Source organism: Anguilla rostrata, chromosome 11 (assembly GCF_018555375.3).
Source record: "Anguilla rostrata isolate EN2019 chromosome 11, ASM1855537v3, whole genome shotgun sequence".
Lineage (NCBI taxonomy): Eukaryota > Metazoa > Chordata > Actinopteri > Anguilliformes > Anguillidae > Anguilla > Anguilla rostrata.
Genome location: NC_057943.1, coordinates 364,666 through 383,856, shown reverse-complemented (window position 1 = coordinate 383,856; position 19,191 = coordinate 364,666). Strand labels below are relative to the sequence as shown.

Here is a 19,191-nt window from a genome sequence, read left to right as displayed (position 1 = left end):
ACACATACAACTGTGTGGTGTTAGTGTGCAGTGTTAGTGGTGTGGTGTTAGTGTGCAGTGTTAGTGCAGTGTGGTGTTAGTGCAGTGTGGTGTAAGTGTGCAGTGTTAGTGCAGTGTGGTGTTAGTGTGCAGTGTTAGTGCAGTGTGGTGTTAGTGTGCAGTGTTAGTGCAGTGTGGTGTTAGTGTGTGGTGTTAGTGTGCAGTGTTAGTGCAGTGTGGTGTTAGTGTGTGGTGTTAGTGCAGTGTGGTGTTAGTGTGCAGTGTTAGTGCAGTATGGTGTTAGTGTGCAGTGTGGTGTTAGTGTGCAGTGTTAGTGCAGTGTGGTGTTTGTGTGCGGTGTTAGTGTATGGTGTTAGTGCAGTGTGGTGTTAGTGTGCAGTGTTAGTGCAGTGTGGTGTTAGTGTGCAGTGTTAGTGCAGTGTGTGTGTACAGCTTATAGCTGGTAATGAATAATCATCTGCAGAGATAAACACAATCACTCCAGGAATCATCCTGTGATATTAAATATGATTCAAGTGTGCATCTTAGATTCCCTTTTCAGCAGAGTTTTTATTTATTTTTATCAAATCATATTTTACAAACATAATTTTCTCACCAGAATAGTTATGTATTTTTCTCAAAACAAATTTTACAAAGTTAATTTAGTCCCTCAGAAGTGGTCCAATATGAAAACACAACTGTGTCATGTTTATTGTGCCAGTCACTAGTTTATATGGCTACAGCTGGGCCTGTGCTGCTGCCTGTGCTGCTGCCTGTGCAGCCTGTGCTGCCTGTGCTCTGGGCTTCGGGGGTTCAGTCGTCCAGCTGACACAGCAAAGCCACGCCCCTCTTGATCCAGTGCTGGGGACGCAGGGCGGTGGGGAGCGTCATGGTGATGACGAAGTTTGTGGAGTGGCCGGTGGTGGACAGAGTGCCCTTGCGCTCGCTGGTCTTGTAGAGCGGGCACACGTACACGCTCTGCGATGACCCTGCCGGGCTCCTCTTCACTGGAGAGAGAGAGCAGCGCAAACACAGACGCGATTAAAACAGACCAAATGCCCATCACCCCAATGCAGGTACAACTCAAATATACAGTATATAATACACATATACTCTGTGTATGTGTGTGTGTGTGTGTGCATGTAAAAATAAAAAAGCAGACTTAAACACATTGTGGTGACATGTAATGTGCTGTGCAGTGATGTCATCATGCATTCTGCAGTGTAGTGATGTTGCTATGCATTGTGTAGTGCTGTGCAGTAAGGTTGTGGTGCATTATGCAGTGTTATATATTTACATGGTTTTATCCAGATTATGGGGACAGAGTCAAACAGAACCTTGGGCAGCTGCTCAGCTAGAACACCACTGTAAAAGAATCACACACACACACATGGTAAATGGACTGCATTTATATAGCCCTTTATAAAGCGCTTTATAATTGATGCCTCTCATTCACCAGAGCAGTTAGGGGTAAGGTGTCTTGCTCAGGGACACATCGACACGCCCAGTGCGGGGGATCGAACCGGCAACCCTCCGACTGCCAGACAATCGTTTACCAGCTGAGCTATGTCGCCTCTTTTTTTATATTTGTCACACATAAATACAGTATGAACATCCACACACGCACGCACGCACGCACGCACGCACGCACACTCACAAACACACACACACACACTCACACTCACACTCACACTCACACTCACACACACGCACACTGCTGACTAAAGCTAACGTACGCTGCCTTGTCCCAGCGTGCTCCATCTAAAAAGAGGCCGTGGATGTAGACTCCATCCTCGGGGGCGGAGTCAGAGGAGGTAATGGGCAGGACCTGTGGGGCGGGATCACAGGGCAGAGGGGAGGAGCTTCAGCATTTCCCATGCAGTAGCACAGTGTGCTGATGGGAATGACAGGCAGAATGCACAGAGCAGCACCTGGAAGTCGAAGCCCAGCAGGTCGATGGGGATGGAGTACTTCCTGGCGTAGTTCTGCAGCGCCCCCGTCAGGAAGGCTTGGGTAAAGAAGAAGCCGGATAGCCAAAAGACATTCGGCTTGGTGCTCTCATACCAGTCCTACAGGAACATACACATACACACACACATACACAGGCATATACACAGTCAAACACAGTAATTCTGTGTTTAATTCTCTAAATATACGCAAAGCAGGAGACTATAGAGCCTACGGTAGAATGGTGCCATATGAACACTTAAATACAGTGCAAATGCTACATGATTATAACTGTGAAAGTGAATAATGGCCACAAAGGTTATGCGATGTACAAAACTCCAGCATGTTATCCCAAAAACTCTACATCAGTGTTGTCATTATAATTATATTTTCATCGACGCAACTTATTTACAGCAGATTGTTCCCTGGACATAACATTCTGCCAGATTTAAATATGTACGCATGCAGCCTGAGACCTGCAGGAACTTGAGCCTGGCAAGGAAGTCGTTGACGTAGCTGCCCAGCGGTTTGAGGCTGGGGTAGGAGACCTTGGCCCATTTCTCCGGAACCTTCCCCACCATCAGGCTTCCGGACAGGGCCTCCAGATCCGCGTCCATCACCACCAGCCCCTTAATGGCCTTCTGCAGGTTCTGCAGACTCAGGCGAATGGTGCTCCCCAGCCTGTTACACACACAGCACCATTACACACTCAGCCTGTTATACACACAGCACCATTACACACTCAGCCTGTTACACACACAGCCTGTTACACACACAGCACCATTACACACCCAGCCTGTTACACACTCAGCCTGTTACACACCCAGCCCATTACACACTCAGCCTGTTACACACACAGCACCATTACACACTCAGCCTGTTACACACACAGCACCATTACACACTCAGCCTGTTACACACACAGCCTGTTACACACACAGCACCATTACACACTCAGCCTGTTACACACACAGCCTGTTACACACACAACACATCAACCCAGCTGTACACACTCAGCCTGTTACACACCCAGCCCATTACACACTCAGCCTGTTACACACACAGCACCATTACACACCCAGCCCATTACACACCCAGCCTGTTACACACACAGCACCATTACACACCCAGCCCATTACACACCCAGCGCCGTTACACACCCAGCCCATTACACACACACCTCCATTACACACACAGTCTGTTACACACACACCTCCATTACACACCCAGCCCATTACACACCCAGCCTGTTACACACACAGCACCATTACACACCCAGCCTGTTACACACACAGCACCATTACACACCCAGCCTGTTACACACACAGCCCGTTACACACACAGCGCCGTTACACACCCAGCCTGTTACACACACACCTCCATTACACACCCAGCCTGTTATACACACAGCACCTTTACACACCCAGCCTGTTACACACACACCTCTATTACACACCCAGCCTGTTACACACACACCTCCATTACACACCCAGCCTGTTACACACACAGCCTGTTACAGACACACCCTGTTACACACACACCTCCATTACACACCCAGCCTGTTACACACACAGCACCATTACACACCCAGCCTGTTACACACACAGCCTGTTACACACACAGCACCATTACACACCCAGCCTGTTACACACACACACCTCCATTACACACCCAGCCTGTTACACGCACAGCCTGTTACACACACAGCACCATTACACACCCAGCCTGTTACACACACACCTCCATTACACACCCAGCCTGTTACACGCACAGCCTGTTACACACACAGCACCATTACACACTCAGCCCATTACACACGCAGCCTGTTACACACACAGCACCATTACACACTCAGCCCATTACACACTCAGCCTGTTACACACACAGTGCCGTTACACACCCAGCCTGTTACACACTCAGCCTGTTACACACACAGCTCCGTTACACACACAGCCTGTTACACACACAGTGCCGTTACACACCCAGCCTGTTACACACACAGCGCCGTTACACACCCAGCCTGTTACACACACAGTGCCATTACACACACAGCCTGTTACACACCCAGCCTGACACACACACAGCCACACATGGATGTGGAGCGGGGGGGGGGGTGGAGCGGGAGGACAGGTGGAGCAGGGGGGTGGGGTGGAGCGGGAGGACAGGTGGAGGAGGAGAAATGGAGCAGGGGGAGAGATGGAGAGGTGGAGCAGGGGGAGAGATGGAGCAGGGGGCAGGTGGAGTAGGGGGGAGAGATGGAGGTGGAGAGGTGGAATGGGGGGAGAGATGGAGGCGGAGAGGTAGAGCAGGGAGGAGGGGTGGAGAGGTGGAGCAGGGGGACAGGCGAGGCAGGAGGAGAAGCTCCCTGCACATACGTGTTGTATCGCTGCATTTCCTGAACCAGCACAGTGTTCATGCTCTCCTCATACAGCACAGGGAACTTAGCCAGCGCTGCCTCCAGGTCAAAGCTGTCCGGGAGCTGGGAACCAGGCAAGAAACACTGCTATCTGAACACTGACACTACACTGCAGAAACAACACTGAGGACAACACTCATCAGAATGCACCACGTTTCACACAAAGAGTACAGTTTTTTATTAAGGCTATGAGTGATTAGAGTAGATATAGAGTAGATCTGTGAGAGCCTATAGAACAGAGAGGGTGGATTTGAGGGGATTAGTCAGTATAGGGTCCCATCTGAGAGAGCCTATAGGACAGAGAGTGTGGATTTGAGGGGATTAGTCAGTGTAGGGTCCTATCTGAGAGAGCCTATAGGACAGAGAGGGTGGATGTGAGGGGATTAGTCAGTGTAGGGTCCTACCTTGCTGAGGATGTCGTGTGCAATGTCAAATAAAGTGCTGTCCCCTCCTGAGCTACCTCCACCTTTAGCTCCACCCCCCTGGGTGAGTAGTAGCGAATCAAAGAGCAGCTTGGTCTGCTGCAGGTCCTTGGATATGTCCACATTCTCATGCATGCCAAACACCTCCGGCTGCTGAGTGACAGGCAGGTTCTGCACCACAAAGCCACAGGTTACCTCAGCTAGCACACACCAACCAACTCCACACACACACCGACCAACTCCACACACACACCGCCCGACTCCACACACACACCGACCAACTCCACACACACACCAACCGACTCCACACACACACCGACCGACTCCACACACACACCGACCGACTCCACACACACACCAACAGACTCCCACACACCACCGACCGATTCCACACACCACCCGACTCCACAACAACACCTGACTGACTCCACCACACACACCACACTCCACACACACACACCCGGCCAGACACTCCACACACAACCACAGTTACCTCACACCACCAACCAACTCCACACACACCAACCGACTCCACACACACACACCACCGACTCCACACACACACCACCGACTCCACACACACACACCAACCGACTCCACACACACACCAACCGACTCCACACACACACCGACCGACTCCACACACACACACCCACCGACTCCACACACACACACCAACCGACTCCACACACACACTCCGACCAACTCCACACACACACACCGACCGACTCCACACACACACACCCACCGACTCCACACACACACACACGGAGACTCCACACACACACACCCACCGACTCCACACACACACACCGACCGACTCCACACACACACCGACCGACTCCACACACACACCAACCGATTCCACACACACACACCAACCGACTCCACACACACACCGACAGACTCCACACACACACCACACACACCGACTCCACACACACACACCGACCGACTCCACACACACACCGACAGACTCCACACACACACACCAACAGACTCCACACACACACCGACCGACTCCACACACACACACACCAACCGACTCCACACACACACCAACAGACTCCACACACACACCGACCGACTCCACACACACACCGACAGACTCCACACACACACACAGACTCCACACACACACACCTACCGACTCCACACACACACCGACAGACTCCCACACACACACACCGACATCCACACACACATCGACAGACTCCACACACACACCGACCGACTCCACACACACACACCGACAGTCTCCACACACACACTGAGACTCCACACACCTACAGACTCCACACACACGAAGACTCCAACACACACACACCGACAACTCACACACACAAGACACCCCAGACTCCACACACAACGCGATCACACACACGAGACTCCACACACACACACCGACGACTCCACACACACACCGACAGACTCCACACACACACACCGACGACCACACACACACACAGATCCACACACAACTAGCTCACCACACGACAGACTCCCCACACACACTGAGACTCCACACATACACTGACAGACTCCACACACACTGAGAGACTCCACACAGACACTGACAGACTCCACACACACACCTACAGACTCCAGAAAGGCCAGTACAGAAACAGGTACAGGTGTGTCCTGAGTAAAGGGTATCACTCAGGCAATCCTCACCCTGATAAACAGCACATAGTCCTCGTAAGAGGATTTGGGGGGGGCAAAGTATTTGCCGCTGGGGGAGAATTTGTAGCGGGGGTTTTCCACGATGTCCTGGTTGTAGAAGTCGGCGAGGATGGTGAGGAGCAGACGGCGGTCCCAGTCGTCCGTCACACGGCCGCCATAGTTACACTCGCCCGTCAGGTACGATATGGCCTCAAACGGAACCTGCTCATACTCATTCACAAACAGCTGCAGGAGGAACAGCAGAGTCAGAGGAACGTGTGTGTGCGTGTGCGTGTGTGTGTATGTGTGTGTGTGTTAATATGCATGTGTGTGTATGTGTGTGTGCGTGCAAGTGTGTGAGTGTGTGTGCTTGTGTGTGTGTGAGAGTGTGTGTATGTGTGTGTGAGTGAGTGTGTGTATATGTGTGTGTGTGTGTGTGTGTGTGTGAGTGTGTGTGAGAGAGTGTGTGTGTGTGTGTGTGCGTGTGAGTGTGCGTGAGTGTGTGTGTGTGTGTGTGTGTGTGTGTGCGTGCGTGCGTGCGTGCGAAGCAGACAGTACCTGAAGCTGTCTGATGCTGATGCGCAGGTCAGACTCATTGAAGCCATACGGAATGTTCCAGCCCAGCGGTCCAAACTTCTTCCTCTCCTGGACGAGCGCATGGAAGAAACACACTCCATACAGCAGCTTCTCCCACACCTGAGAGAGGTAACACACACAGAGTCATACCCGAGACAGGTAACACACACACACACAGTGTCACGCCTGAGAGAGATAACACACACACACACACACACACACCTGAAACAGGTAACACACACACACACAGACACACCTGAGACAGGTAACACAGACACACAGACACGCACACACGCACACGCGCACACACACACACACACAGTCACACCTGAGACAGGTAACACACAAACAACAGCCCTCAGGTAACTGAATTACCTGCACACCAGCTGTGTGTCTGTAGTGATTGATCTGCACTGACCAGCTGTGGGTCTGTAGTGAATGATCTGCACTGACCAGCTGTGTGTCTGTAGTGATTGATATGCACTGACCAGCTGTGTATCTGTAGTGAATGATCTGCACTGACCAGCTGTGTGTCTGTAGTGAATGATCTGCACTGACCAGCTGTGTTGTGTGTCTGTAGTGAAGGATCTGCACTGACCAGCTGTGTGTCTGTAGTAATTGATCTGCACTGACCAGCTGTGGGTCTGTAGTGAATGATCTGCACTGACCAGCTGTGTGTCTGTAGTGAATGATCTGCACTGACCGGCTGTGTGTCTGTAGTGAAGGATCTGCACTGACCGGCTGTGTGTCTGTAGTGAATGATCTGCACTGGCCAGCTGTGTTGTGTGTCTGTAGTGAAGGATCTGCACTGACCGGCTGTGTGTCTGTAGTGAATGATCTGCACTGACCAGCTGTGTGTCTGTAGTGAATGATCTGCACTGACCGGCTGTGTGTCTGTAGTGAAGGATCTGCACTGACCAGCTGTGTGTCTGTAGTGAATGATCTGCACTGACCAGCTGTGTTGTGTGTCTGTAGTGAAGGATCTGCACTGAGCAGCTGTGTGTCTGTAGTGAAGGATCTGCACTGACCGGCTGTGTGTCTGTAGTGAATTATCTGCACTGACCAGCTGTGTTGTGTGTCTGTAGTGAAGGATCTGCACTGAGCAGCTGTGTGTCTGTAGTGAAGGATCTGCACTGACCAGCTGTGTGTCTGTAGTGAATGATCTGCACTGACCAGCTGTGTTTCTGTAGTGAAGGATCTGCACTGACCAGCTGTGTTTCTGTAGTGAAGGATCTGCACTGACCGGCTGTGTGTCTGTAGTGAAGGATCTGCACTGACCGGCTGTTTCTCGGGGCAACCCTCGAAGAAGGCGGGGTCAGACACGGGGTCGGTCAGGTAGGACTGCAGCAGGTTCAGTCTCAGGCCTGTCGGCGGCTCGTTGGTCATCTTCACCCCGTTCTGCAGGATGGTCACTGGAAACTGACAAAACCCAGCAGTGCTGCTGAGCACAGGTTCTACAGCACACAGGTTCTACAGCACACACGGGTTCCACAATACACACACGGGTTCTACAGCACACACGGGTTCCACAATACACACACGGGTTCTCCAGCACACACATGGGTTCCACAGCACACAGCACAGGTTCTACGCACAGGGTTCACAGCACACAAGTCCACCTTGGTTGTAGTCAGGAAGTAGGTCTTGTTGTGGGTGAGTGTGGCGTCGAGTGGGGTCAGTGGTGGGGGGTCGTGGTGGGGTTTTGGAGTCTGTAGTGGGGTCAGTGTGTGGGCGGGTCTGTGGGTGCGGTTTGTGGGCGGGTCTGTGGGTGGGGTCAGTGTGTGGGCGGGTCTGTGGGTGGGGTTTGTGGCGGGTCTGGGTGGGTTTTGGGCAGGTCGTACATGGGGAGGGTAGTGTGGCCGAGCGGAGTCGGGGTGGCAGGTTTCGGGGCTGAGGTCCTCACAGATCTTCTCCAGTGTGGTCATCCAGGACACGGCCAGGTGGCAGTTCTGCAGGCACACCCAGGTGCCCTCGCTCATGGCCGCGCGGATCATGCGGGCGGCGATGGGGCCCTGGCCCTGGCCCAGCGAGATGGACTGGAACATGGCTCCACCCATGTTCTTATCATTGGCGAACTTCAGCAGGCCTGAGGCACAGGGAAACACACACACCGCCAGGCTCACCTCGACACACTGGTTACCACGCCAGGTAACAGGCGGCACATGGGCACACTGGCGCCCTGGCGCACGAATGGTTACAACCAGCTCCACCCATGGTTCTTATCACGCACTCAGCAGCCATGCGCACAGGACACACCGCCAGGTTTACACACTGCGTTTACACACCGCCAGCTCACACCAGTGCGCACACACACTGCGTTTACACACCGCCAGGTTTACACACTGCGCACACACACTGCGTTTACACACCGCCAGCTCACACCAGTGCGTACACACACTGCGTTTACACACCAGCGCACACACGCTGCGTTTTTATTGGTCAGGCAGGGAAAGTGGGCGGTACTGACTGGCCATGGGGTCGGCGCCGGGTGACAGCACGAACACCAGCGGCACGGTGGAGTTGGAGTCCGTGTAGCTCTTCGTCAGGTCGAACGGCGGCGGCTCCACAAACTTCTTCCCCAGGTTATCCGTCACGTAGTTAGAGATTGCCGGAACAATCTATAAATAACAAGAGCTAATCTATCTATCAATACGAAAGTTATAACCTGTTATAATCTGCTATAATCTAACAGTTATGATCTATCAATAGAAAAGTTATTACCTATTACAATCTGTTAGAATCTATCAGTTACAATCTATCAATATAAACGAGTGATCACTGCAATAAGTGTAATTGCTGCTACAGTCCATAATTCTAAGACAGTGAGCACTCTGTAAACAGTCTATAAACAATGAATGATGAGTCCCTGCTGCATTCCATCAGGGAGGGGGGTGTTTTGGGGAGGAGGCGGGGGGGCTGACCTTGTCAGGATGCAGGCATCGGTAGCAGGGAGGGGGTGTTTTTTTGGGGGGGGGGGGGGGGCTGACCTTGTCGGGACGCAGGCATCGGTACACGATCATCTTTTGCAGGTGGTTGAGTCGATCGCTCCAGGGGCTGGGCAGTGGCATGTTGTAGGGCTCCTTACTGTCGTAAATCTGCTGGAAACTCTCTGGGTTCTCACTGAAAAACTCTCTAAACACAGCATTTCACCATGAGATCAGAAGGATCTTCACAAGCTGAACGACACTGAACATTAGGAGACTGGACGAAAGAAATGGTATAGGTCACTGTATTACTCTGTGGCTCTGTGCATGTGTGTGTGTGGCTCTGGCTGTGGGTGTGGCTGTAGCTGTGGGCGTGGCTCTGGTTGTGGCTGTAAGTGTGGGTGTGGCTCTGGCTGTGGGCATGGGTGTGGCTGTGTGCGTGGCTATAGCTGTGGGTGTGGCTCTGGCTGTAGCTCTGCGTGTGGGTGTGGCTCTGGCTGTGGGTGTGGCTGTAGCTGTGGGCGTGGCTCTGGTTGTGGCTGTGGCTGTGAATGTAAGTGTGGGTGTGGCTTTGGCTGTGGGCATGGGTGTGGCTGTGTGCGTGGCTATAGCTGTGGGTGTGGCCGCTGGTGTGGCTGTGGGCGTGGCTATATCTGTGGGCGTGGCTTTAGCTGCAGGCGTGGCCGTGGGTGTGAGTCTGGTTGTGGTTGTGGGTATGGGCGTGGCTATAGCTGTGGGTATGGCTCTGATTGTGGTTGTGGGTGCGGGTGTGGCTATAGCTGTGGGTGTGGCTCTGGCTGTAGCTCTGGGTGTGGATGTGGATGTGGGTGTGGGGGTGTGTGTGGCTCTGGTTGTGGGTATGGGCGTGGCTATAGCTGTGGGTGTGGCTCTGGCTGTAGCTCTGCGTGTGGGTGTGGCTTTGGTTGTGGTTGTGGGTATGGGTGTGGCTATAGCTGTGGGCGTGGGCGTTGGTGTGGCTGTGGGCGTGGCTATATCTGTGGGCGTGGCTGTAGCTGCGGGCGTGGCCCTTGGTACCTGAGGCCCCGCAGTCCCGGCAGGTCGCTGGCTCTGCAGATCTCATCCCAGCTCTTGTCCTGCAGCCAGCTGGGGTCGGGATTGGGCACGGTGTTCTGCAGCCCCACCCCGCCCGTCAGCAGGAACATGAACTCTGCGTAATCGATCTCCCGCTTAGCCCTGTGGGAACAGGCCCTCAGGTCACACAGGCACCCCCTGCAGGCCCCACACAGGTAGCACAGGCACCCCCTGCAGGCCCCACACAGGTAGCACAGGCACCCCCTGCAGGCCCCACACAGGTAGCACAGGCACCCCCTGCAGGCCCCACACAGGTAGCACAGGCACCTCCTGCAGGCCCCACACAGGTAGCACAGGCACCCCTGTAGGCCCCAACAGGAAGCACAGGCACCCTCTGCAGGCCACACAAGGTAGCACAGGCACCCCTGCAGGCCCCACACAGGTAGCACAGTCACCCCTGCAGGTCCCACACAGGTAGCACAGTCACTCCTGCAGGTCCCACACAGGTAGCACAGTCACTCCTGCAGGTCCCACACAGGTAGCACAGTCACCCCTGCAGGTCCCACACAGGTAGCACAGTCAGAGCAGGCCCCACACAGGTAGCACAGTCAGAGCAGGCACTCACAGGAGGAGGTTGGAGCAGAGCAGGAAGGAGAAGAGCAGCTTGTCTTTCTCGAACAGCGAGCGGCACACGTTGCAGTACAGGTTGTAGGTGAAGTGATCGATCAGGAACCGCAGCCTCTTCTCCAAAACCTTGGACTTTCCCCTGGATTTAAACAAAACAGGCCAATTACTATACGGGAAAGTGTGACCTGATCAAAGAGTTGTAGGGTTTTCCACCAACCCAAGCTCAGCAGAGTGTGTTCGTAATGGGATGGGGTGGGTGTGTGATTATCTGGCTCTGAGGATGTACCGCACAGGGGACAGACTGATTAAGGCCTGGCTGGGCCTGAGCTGGGCTCACCTCTCCTGGATTGAGCTGATGTACAGGTTGACGAACCAGGTGAGGGAGTACTGGTACATGGGGTCAATGTTGCCCAGGTCTGCGATGCTGAAGAACAGGATGGAGGAGTGTTTGGCAATCGGCCTGTAGCCCTCCCTCGATTCCGCAATCTTTACCTCCGTCTTTTCAGCAATCTGACAACAGGAGAGCAGGCAAGGCAATCAGGGCCAGCAAAGCACTACTGAGTACAGAACCACTAAGCACCACTAGGTACAACACCACTGAGTACAGAACCACGAAGTACAGCACTACTGGGCACAGCACGATTGAGTACAGCACCACTGAGCAAGCACCACTGAGTGCAGAGTCACTTAGTACAGCACCACAGAGCACAGAACCACTCAGCACAGCATAACTGAGTACAGAATCACTGAGCACAGCACCACTGAGTATAGTACCACCAAGTACAGCACCAATAAGTACTACTGAGTACAGCACCATTTCGTACAGCATTACTCAGTACAGAACCACTGAGTACAGCACCATTTAGTACAGCACTGTTGAACACAGCATCACTGAGCACAGAATCACTGAGCACAACACCACTGAGCATAGAATCACTCAGCACAGCACCATTGAGCACAGAATCAATGAGTACAGCACCAGTGAGCAGAGTCACTGAGCACAGCACCACTGAGCACAGAGTCATTGAGTACAGCACCAGTGAGTACAGCACCAGTGAGCACAGAACCACTGAGTACAGAATCACTGAGTACAGAATCACTGAGTACAGCACCAGTGAGCACAGAACCACTGACTACAGAATCACTAAGTACAGCACCAGTGAGTACAGAATCACTGAGCACAGCACCATTCTTGTCTCCTTCTCTCTCATTCTCTGACAAACACTCTTCTGTTCCATTACCCACCTGCTGCTTCTTTGTGATCTCATTGGACATGATTTTGGCGGAGTCCAGGACCTGAATGGCACTCTCGTCTTCCAGGATGTTTCCCTCAGAATGCAGCGTCTCCAGGATCCTGTCCTCTATCTCCTTCAGCTGCTTCTTATTGGTGGCCGACTGAAGGATCAGGGCATTCCTCTCCTCCTCCAGCTCCGGTCTGCAAGCGCATACTAATCACCACCACAAGATACCACACTGCATACTAACCACCACCAGAAAGAAACCACACTGCATACTAACCACCACCATGAGGAACCACACTACATACTAATCACCACCAGAGAGAAACCACACTACATACTAATCACCACCAGAGAGAAACCACACTACATACTAATCACCACTACAAGAATCCACACTACATACTAATCACCACCAGAGAGAAACCACACTGAATACTAATCACCACTACGAGAAACCACACTACATACTAATCACCACTACGAGAATCCACGCTACATACTAATCACCACCAGAGACAAACCACACTATATACTAATCACCACCAGAGAGAAACCACACCACATACTAATCACCACCACAAGAAACCACACTACATACTCCTTGCAAGCCTGCCAGCTTGTGCCATACAGCCACTACAGATGATTCAGAATGCCGCTGCCCGACTCATCTACAACTTCCCCAAATTCTCCCACGTCACTCCTCTGCTGCGATCACTTCACTGGCTACCGGTCGCTGCCAGGATCCGGTTCAAAGCCCTGACCCTTGCCTACACTGCTGCCAACAGGACAGCCCCCATCTACTTGCAGGACATGACTCAATTCTATGTGTCTGCGCGACCACTCCGCTCTGCGGCAGCAGGGCGCCTTGTAACCCCTCCCACCCGCCCAAAGGGATCACAGAGCTTCTCCACCCTAGCTCCCCAGTGGTGGAACGAACTCCCCGTCCCTCTCCGAACCTCCCCCTCACTATCCATCTTCCGCCGTGGCCTGAAGACTCATCTCTTCAGACTATACCTAGACTAACCACTACCACGCTGTATAATTAAAAAAAAATTTTAAAAGCCCTTTTTCCTGTCACTTGTTACATGTTGCCCCATCCCTGCACTTCTTGGTAATTTGTATTTGTCCTAATACTGTAGCTTATTCTTCTGCCTAGTTGGCTTTGCAGATGTTAGACCAGAATAGTGTTCATTGTTCTCGGCTAGAAATAGCTGTACAAAATAAGTAATTGTACCTTACTGAACCCGTGTTCAGCAGTTGTCTACGACCATGAAATGCACTTTTTTGTACGTCGCTTTGGATAAAAGCGTCTGCCAAATTAATGTAATGTAATGTACATACTAATCACCACCAGAGAGAAACCACACTACATACTAATCACCACCAGAGAGAAACCACACTACGTACTAATCACCACCAGACACAAACAACACTACATACTAATCACCAACGAGGAAATCTGTACTAAATGCTAATCACCACCAAGGGAAACTACACTACAGACTAATTATCAACAAGTAAATTTGTTCTAAATACTAATCACCACCAATGGAAAATGTTCTATATACTAATCACCGCCCAGGAAATCTGTACTAAATAGTAATCACCTGCAGGGCATCAGGGGTATGAGGGGCGTCAGTAGTTTGTGTGCCAGGAGCAGGAAAGCTTTAAACCGTACCTCTCTTTGGCCACCACGATGCCCAGCAGCTGGTCCTCCAGGCCCTCGGGGGTGATCATGAAGTTGAGCAGGGAGACCTTGGTGGCCAGCTCAGGCAGGTAGTGTGGGTTCCTCAGCTTGGTGGTGATGTAGAAGCGGAAATCACATGAGTACTCAATCACGCTCTCGCCCAGTCTGATGCAATCCATGCCTCCTACAGGGGTCAGAAACACAACTGAGTGACCCACACTCTCTCACTCACAGGCAGGGATTCAGTGGCCTAATGGGATAGCTTCAACTCATACACAAAACACCAAGTCCCACGTTTGACTATGGCCTACCAATAGTCTCTTTTAAAACTGCACTGTGGTGCCATTCCACATTCAGGATTATCATTAGCATGGCTTACCCTATTTTAGTAAGTACTGTGCAGTATCCTGTTTATAGGTAAGTACCCTGTTTGTAGGTTAGTAACGTACAGTACCTTGTTTGTAGGTTAGGTAGGTTAGTACCCTGTTTGTAGGTTAGTACCGTGCAGTGCCGTTTGTAGGTTAGTACCATGCAGTGCCCTGTTTTAGGTTAGTACCCTGTTTGAAGGTCTGCTTGAGCAGCAGGGGTTCCAGTGAAGGGTCCAGTTCCTCCCCCACGTTCTCCAGAAGCAGGGGGGTGCCGAACTGGATGCAGTTTTCCAGAGTCCTCATGTAGTCGGAGTCTGTGAGCTTGATAATGCTCAGCTTATTGTCCTTCTCAGAGTTCTTCACCCACTTGTTAGCCTGACCCTGAGGGTCAATCATCAGTGGCCTGAAGAAAAAACACACCAGGCAGGGAATCACACACACACACACACACACACCTGGTGTTAATCATTAACAAAACCAGCCAGTGAAATATAAGTCATCCTGGGGCATAATCACAGTCTGTTTGGGTCCTCTGAGAGACCGGCTCACCATCTCCGGGAGTTGCTGACGATGACGCCGTTGTCGATGGAGAAGCTGTCGGTGGGCAGACCTGCGATGTTCCAGGCTCGGATCTTAATGGGGTCACCCAGAGTTTTACTCAACGAGAAGTCATCTGAAGACGGAATGTCTCTGGACTGCATGTGGATTTCAAAGAATCATAAGTACATTAAAAATACTGTCACATTATGATGGCCTCTCTATAAAACTCTTCTGTGTGTCATAGCTGTGTCTCTCTCTATAAAACTGTGACAGGTGAGTGTCTGTTAGCTAGTAAGGTGCGGCACCTTGCAGAGCTGGGTCCAGTTCCTGGAGCAATCTTGGCGGAACGCAGAGGTAAAGGCCCCCAGGTAGGCGATGACCCCAGCGGAGATCAGCACATCACCTGTCAGGTTGTCGTAGATGTTCTGCAGGTCATCTGCTGCAATGGACCACCTGCATGGGGCAGATACCTGCTCTTAAAGAACCAGTTACACAGACATGCATGCACACATTCTAACACAAACACACACATACACACCACACATGCACTCTCACACACACACACACACACACTCACACACAAACACACCCACAGGTCAGGGTTAGCATGCATACCTAGTCTTCTCGCCCCCCAGTCCCCCGATGAGTTTCTCTGCTCTCTCCAGCTTACTGGCGCAGAGCTCCACCTGCAGCTCCAGCTGCGCCTTCTCCTCCGTCTTCTCCTCAAAGGTGCGCTGCAGGGCGGCCAGCCGGTCCTCCACCTCCTTAAGCTCCGCCCTCTTCTCATTCAGCAGGGCCATGGTGGTGGCCAGCGACTCCTGGGCCTCCAGAAGGTTGGCCTTCTTAGGAGCCACAACCTGGGGCGGGAAAACGACATCAAAGAGCCTGAACAGGCTGCGCTGTGGGACTGCCACTGTCACCAGTAGAGTAGGTACCACTAGAGTAGGCACCAGTAGAGTAGGCACCACTAGAGTAGGCACCAGTAGAGTACGCACCACTAGAGTAGGTACCAGTAGAGTAGGTACCACTACAGTAGGCACCAGTAGAGTAGGTACCACTAGAGTAGGCACCAGTAGAGTAGGTACCACTACAGTAGGCACCAGTAGATTAGGCACCAGCAGAATAGGTACCACTACAGTGGACACCAGTAAAGTAGGTACCAATAGAGTAGGTACCATTAGAGAAGGTATCAGTAGAGTAGGTACCAGCAGAGTAGGTACCACTACAGTAGGCACCAGTAGAGTAGGTAACACTAGAGTAGGCACCAGTAGAGTAGGTACCATCAGAGAAGGTACCAGTAGAGTAGGCACCACTAGAGTAGGGATGTAGAGGGTATGTACCTTGGCCACTCTGTCGTACACCTCCATGGCTGTGATCCACTTGCACAGACCCTCTGCAGCACCCGAAGCTTTGGCCACTTTGGTTGGGTCAAAGTCGGGGTTACTCATGTACTCACTGCGGATTTTAGCCATGACCGGCACCTGCCACAAACAGCGCCACACACACTCAGAGAGGTCTGGCAAATACACACCCAGATTAATCTGCTACAGTCATATCAACATCATACAGGAAGAAATCCACCATGTACACCCCACACGCAGTGACCTGAATCATATACACTGATATCAACCCTATACAGTGATATCAAATATATATATAGATCTACCCCATACACATTTAGAGAGAGCGATGGGCGACATAGCTCAGGAGGTAAGAGAGGTTGTCTGGCAGTCGGAGGGTTGCTGGTTTGATCCTCGCTCTGGGCGTGTCGAAGTGTCCTTGAGCAAGACACCTAACCCCTAACTGCTCTGGTGAATGAGAGGCATCAATTGTAAAGTGCTTTGGATAAAAGCGCTATATAAATGCAGTCCATTTACCATTTACCATTTACTCTGTACACAGTCATATCTACCTCATTCAGTGATATCAAAGGAAACGGATTGCAGGGAACTAGTAATAATTTTTCAGATTAATTGCTACTCTTATGGTGTTACGTCAGATGAAACATTAGGAGCAGGGAAGGCACATGTCGGGCAGTCTCACAGGGATGTTGTCCTTGTCGTACTCTCTCAAATCTCTCAGGAAATTCATGTCTCCCAGCAGCTTCTTACTCGGGCCCCAATAGTCAAGTATCTGAGGAATATAAGAGAATTCACAGCACTTACACACTGCTTATGCACCACCCTGAGGCTGTGACATGTAACTACACCATCAGCACCAGCTCTTATTGCAGCCATGACTTCAGCACCAAATACAGTCATAAAAAACAAGACTGCAGTGTGCAGTAAAACAACACAATCCAAAGGGATAAAGAGTTAAACATGAGTGACACCTGCTCAGGTGACCACAAAGCCTAAGATTGTGCCCAACTGAATGACCTTCAAGACCTTCTCCCCTCAGTCTGCAATGAGCTGAGACCACCTCCTGACTGCTGACATTTCTGCACAGAATCGAACCTTCTGTCCTTTCCCCGCAGGGTCAGTGATCTTCTCCGGCTTGATCTCCTTCATCACACAGACGGCTGACATCACCAGCTTCACGCCTGAGGGGGGGTTCTTCATGGACTTCACTATGGTAACGTCAGACGGCTGTAAACACAGAGATGCTTCATGCAGAGGGATGTTGGGTGTGCGTATGTAGGGCGTGTCGGGGGGGTATGCAGTGCGTGTCGGAGGCGTATGCAGGGTGTGTTGGGGTGTGTTGGGGGCGTATGCAGGGCGTGTTGTGGGGTATGCAGGGCGTGTTTGGGGGCGTATGCAGGGCGTGTCGGGGCGTATGCAAGGCGTGTCGGGGCGTATGCAGGGCGTCGGGGTATATGCAGGGCATTGGGGGCGTATGCAGGGCATGTTGGGGGGTATTCAGGGCGTGTTGGTGGCGTATGCAGGGCATGTTGGGGCGTATGCAGGGCGTCGTGGGAATATGCAGGGCATGTTGGGGGTATGCAGGGTGTGTTGGGGCGAATGCAGGGTGTGTTGGGGGAATGCAGGGCGTGCTGGGGAGTATGCAGGGCATGTCGGGGGGTATGCAGGGTGTGTTGGGGGCGTATGCAGGGCGTGTCGGGGCGTATGCAGGGCATGTTGGGGGTATGCAGGGCGTGTCGGGCGTATGCAGGGCATGTTGGGGGTATGCAGGACGTGTTGGGGGCATGCAGGGCGTGTCGGGGCGTATGCAGGGCGTGTTGGGGTGTGTTGGGGCGTATGCAGGGCATGTTGGGGTGTGTTGGGGGCGTATGCAGGGCGTGTCGGGGGTGTATGCAGGGCGTGCTGGGGGAGTATGCAGGGCGTGTCGGGGGCGTACGCAGGGCGTGCTGGGGGAGTATGCAGGGCGTGTTGGGGGCGTATGCAGGACGAGTTGGGGTATGTTGGGGGAGTATGCAGGGCATGTTGGGGGTGTATGCAGGGCGTGTCGGGCGTGTATGCAGGGCATGTTGGGGGGGTATGCAGGGCGTGTTGGGGGCGCACCTTTAGCGTGTCGAGGGCAGACAGCGCTGCCTCGAGGGCGGGGATGGCCTCAGCAAGGTCGCTCTCACACTCGTCCTTCAGCGCCTGGGCCTCCCCGGCCTTCAGCGTGGCCGCCTCCTCATCCACCCGCACCAGCTTACTCTTCGCCTCCACCTGCACCGACTCCACCTCGATCACCTGCACACATCGCCATGACAACCGTCAGATACAGGGCAGGCGGGATGACGATCACTCTCAAAACTGAAGTGTATGTCTCTCTCTCAAAATTACAAATTTAAAAAGTAACAATAATAACAATAATAAGAATAC

At 52.4% G+C, this 19,191-nt stretch overlaps 1 protein-coding gene across 1 annotated transcript in view; it reads right to left on the bottom strand.

Moving 5' to 3' along the window:
• Positions 1-529: 529 nt before the first annotated feature.
• Positions 530-19,191, bottom strand: part of dnah12 (dynein, axonemal, heavy chain 12) — a 52,061-nt gene continuing 33,399 nt past the window's right edge. Inside the window, 26 exon segments of the mRNA XM_064300351.1 lie at positions 530-986; positions 1,277-1,344; positions 1,716-1,807; positions 1,911-2,048; positions 2,403-2,607; positions 4,302-4,405; positions 4,747-4,935; positions 6,439-6,672; positions 6,985-7,122; positions 8,281-8,421; positions 8,844-9,088; positions 9,470-9,620; positions 9,990-10,134; positions 10,962-11,120; positions 11,584-11,724; positions 11,923-12,095; positions 12,831-13,020; positions 14,505-14,697; positions 15,070-15,284; positions 15,431-15,576; positions 15,727-15,874; positions 16,037-16,278; positions 16,762-16,902; positions 17,465-17,554; positions 17,878-18,009; positions 18,883-19,059. Of these exon segments, the coding sequence (XP_064156421.1) occupies positions 793-986; positions 1,277-1,344; positions 1,716-1,807; positions 1,911-2,048; positions 2,403-2,607; positions 4,302-4,405; positions 4,747-4,935; positions 6,439-6,672; positions 6,985-7,122; positions 8,281-8,421; positions 8,844-9,088; positions 9,470-9,620; positions 9,990-10,134; positions 10,962-11,120; positions 11,584-11,724; positions 11,923-12,095; positions 12,831-13,020; positions 14,505-14,697; positions 15,070-15,284; positions 15,431-15,576; positions 15,727-15,874; positions 16,037-16,278; positions 16,762-16,902; positions 17,465-17,554; positions 17,878-18,009; positions 18,883-19,059 (4,191 nt within the window). The 3' untranslated portion in view covers positions 530-792.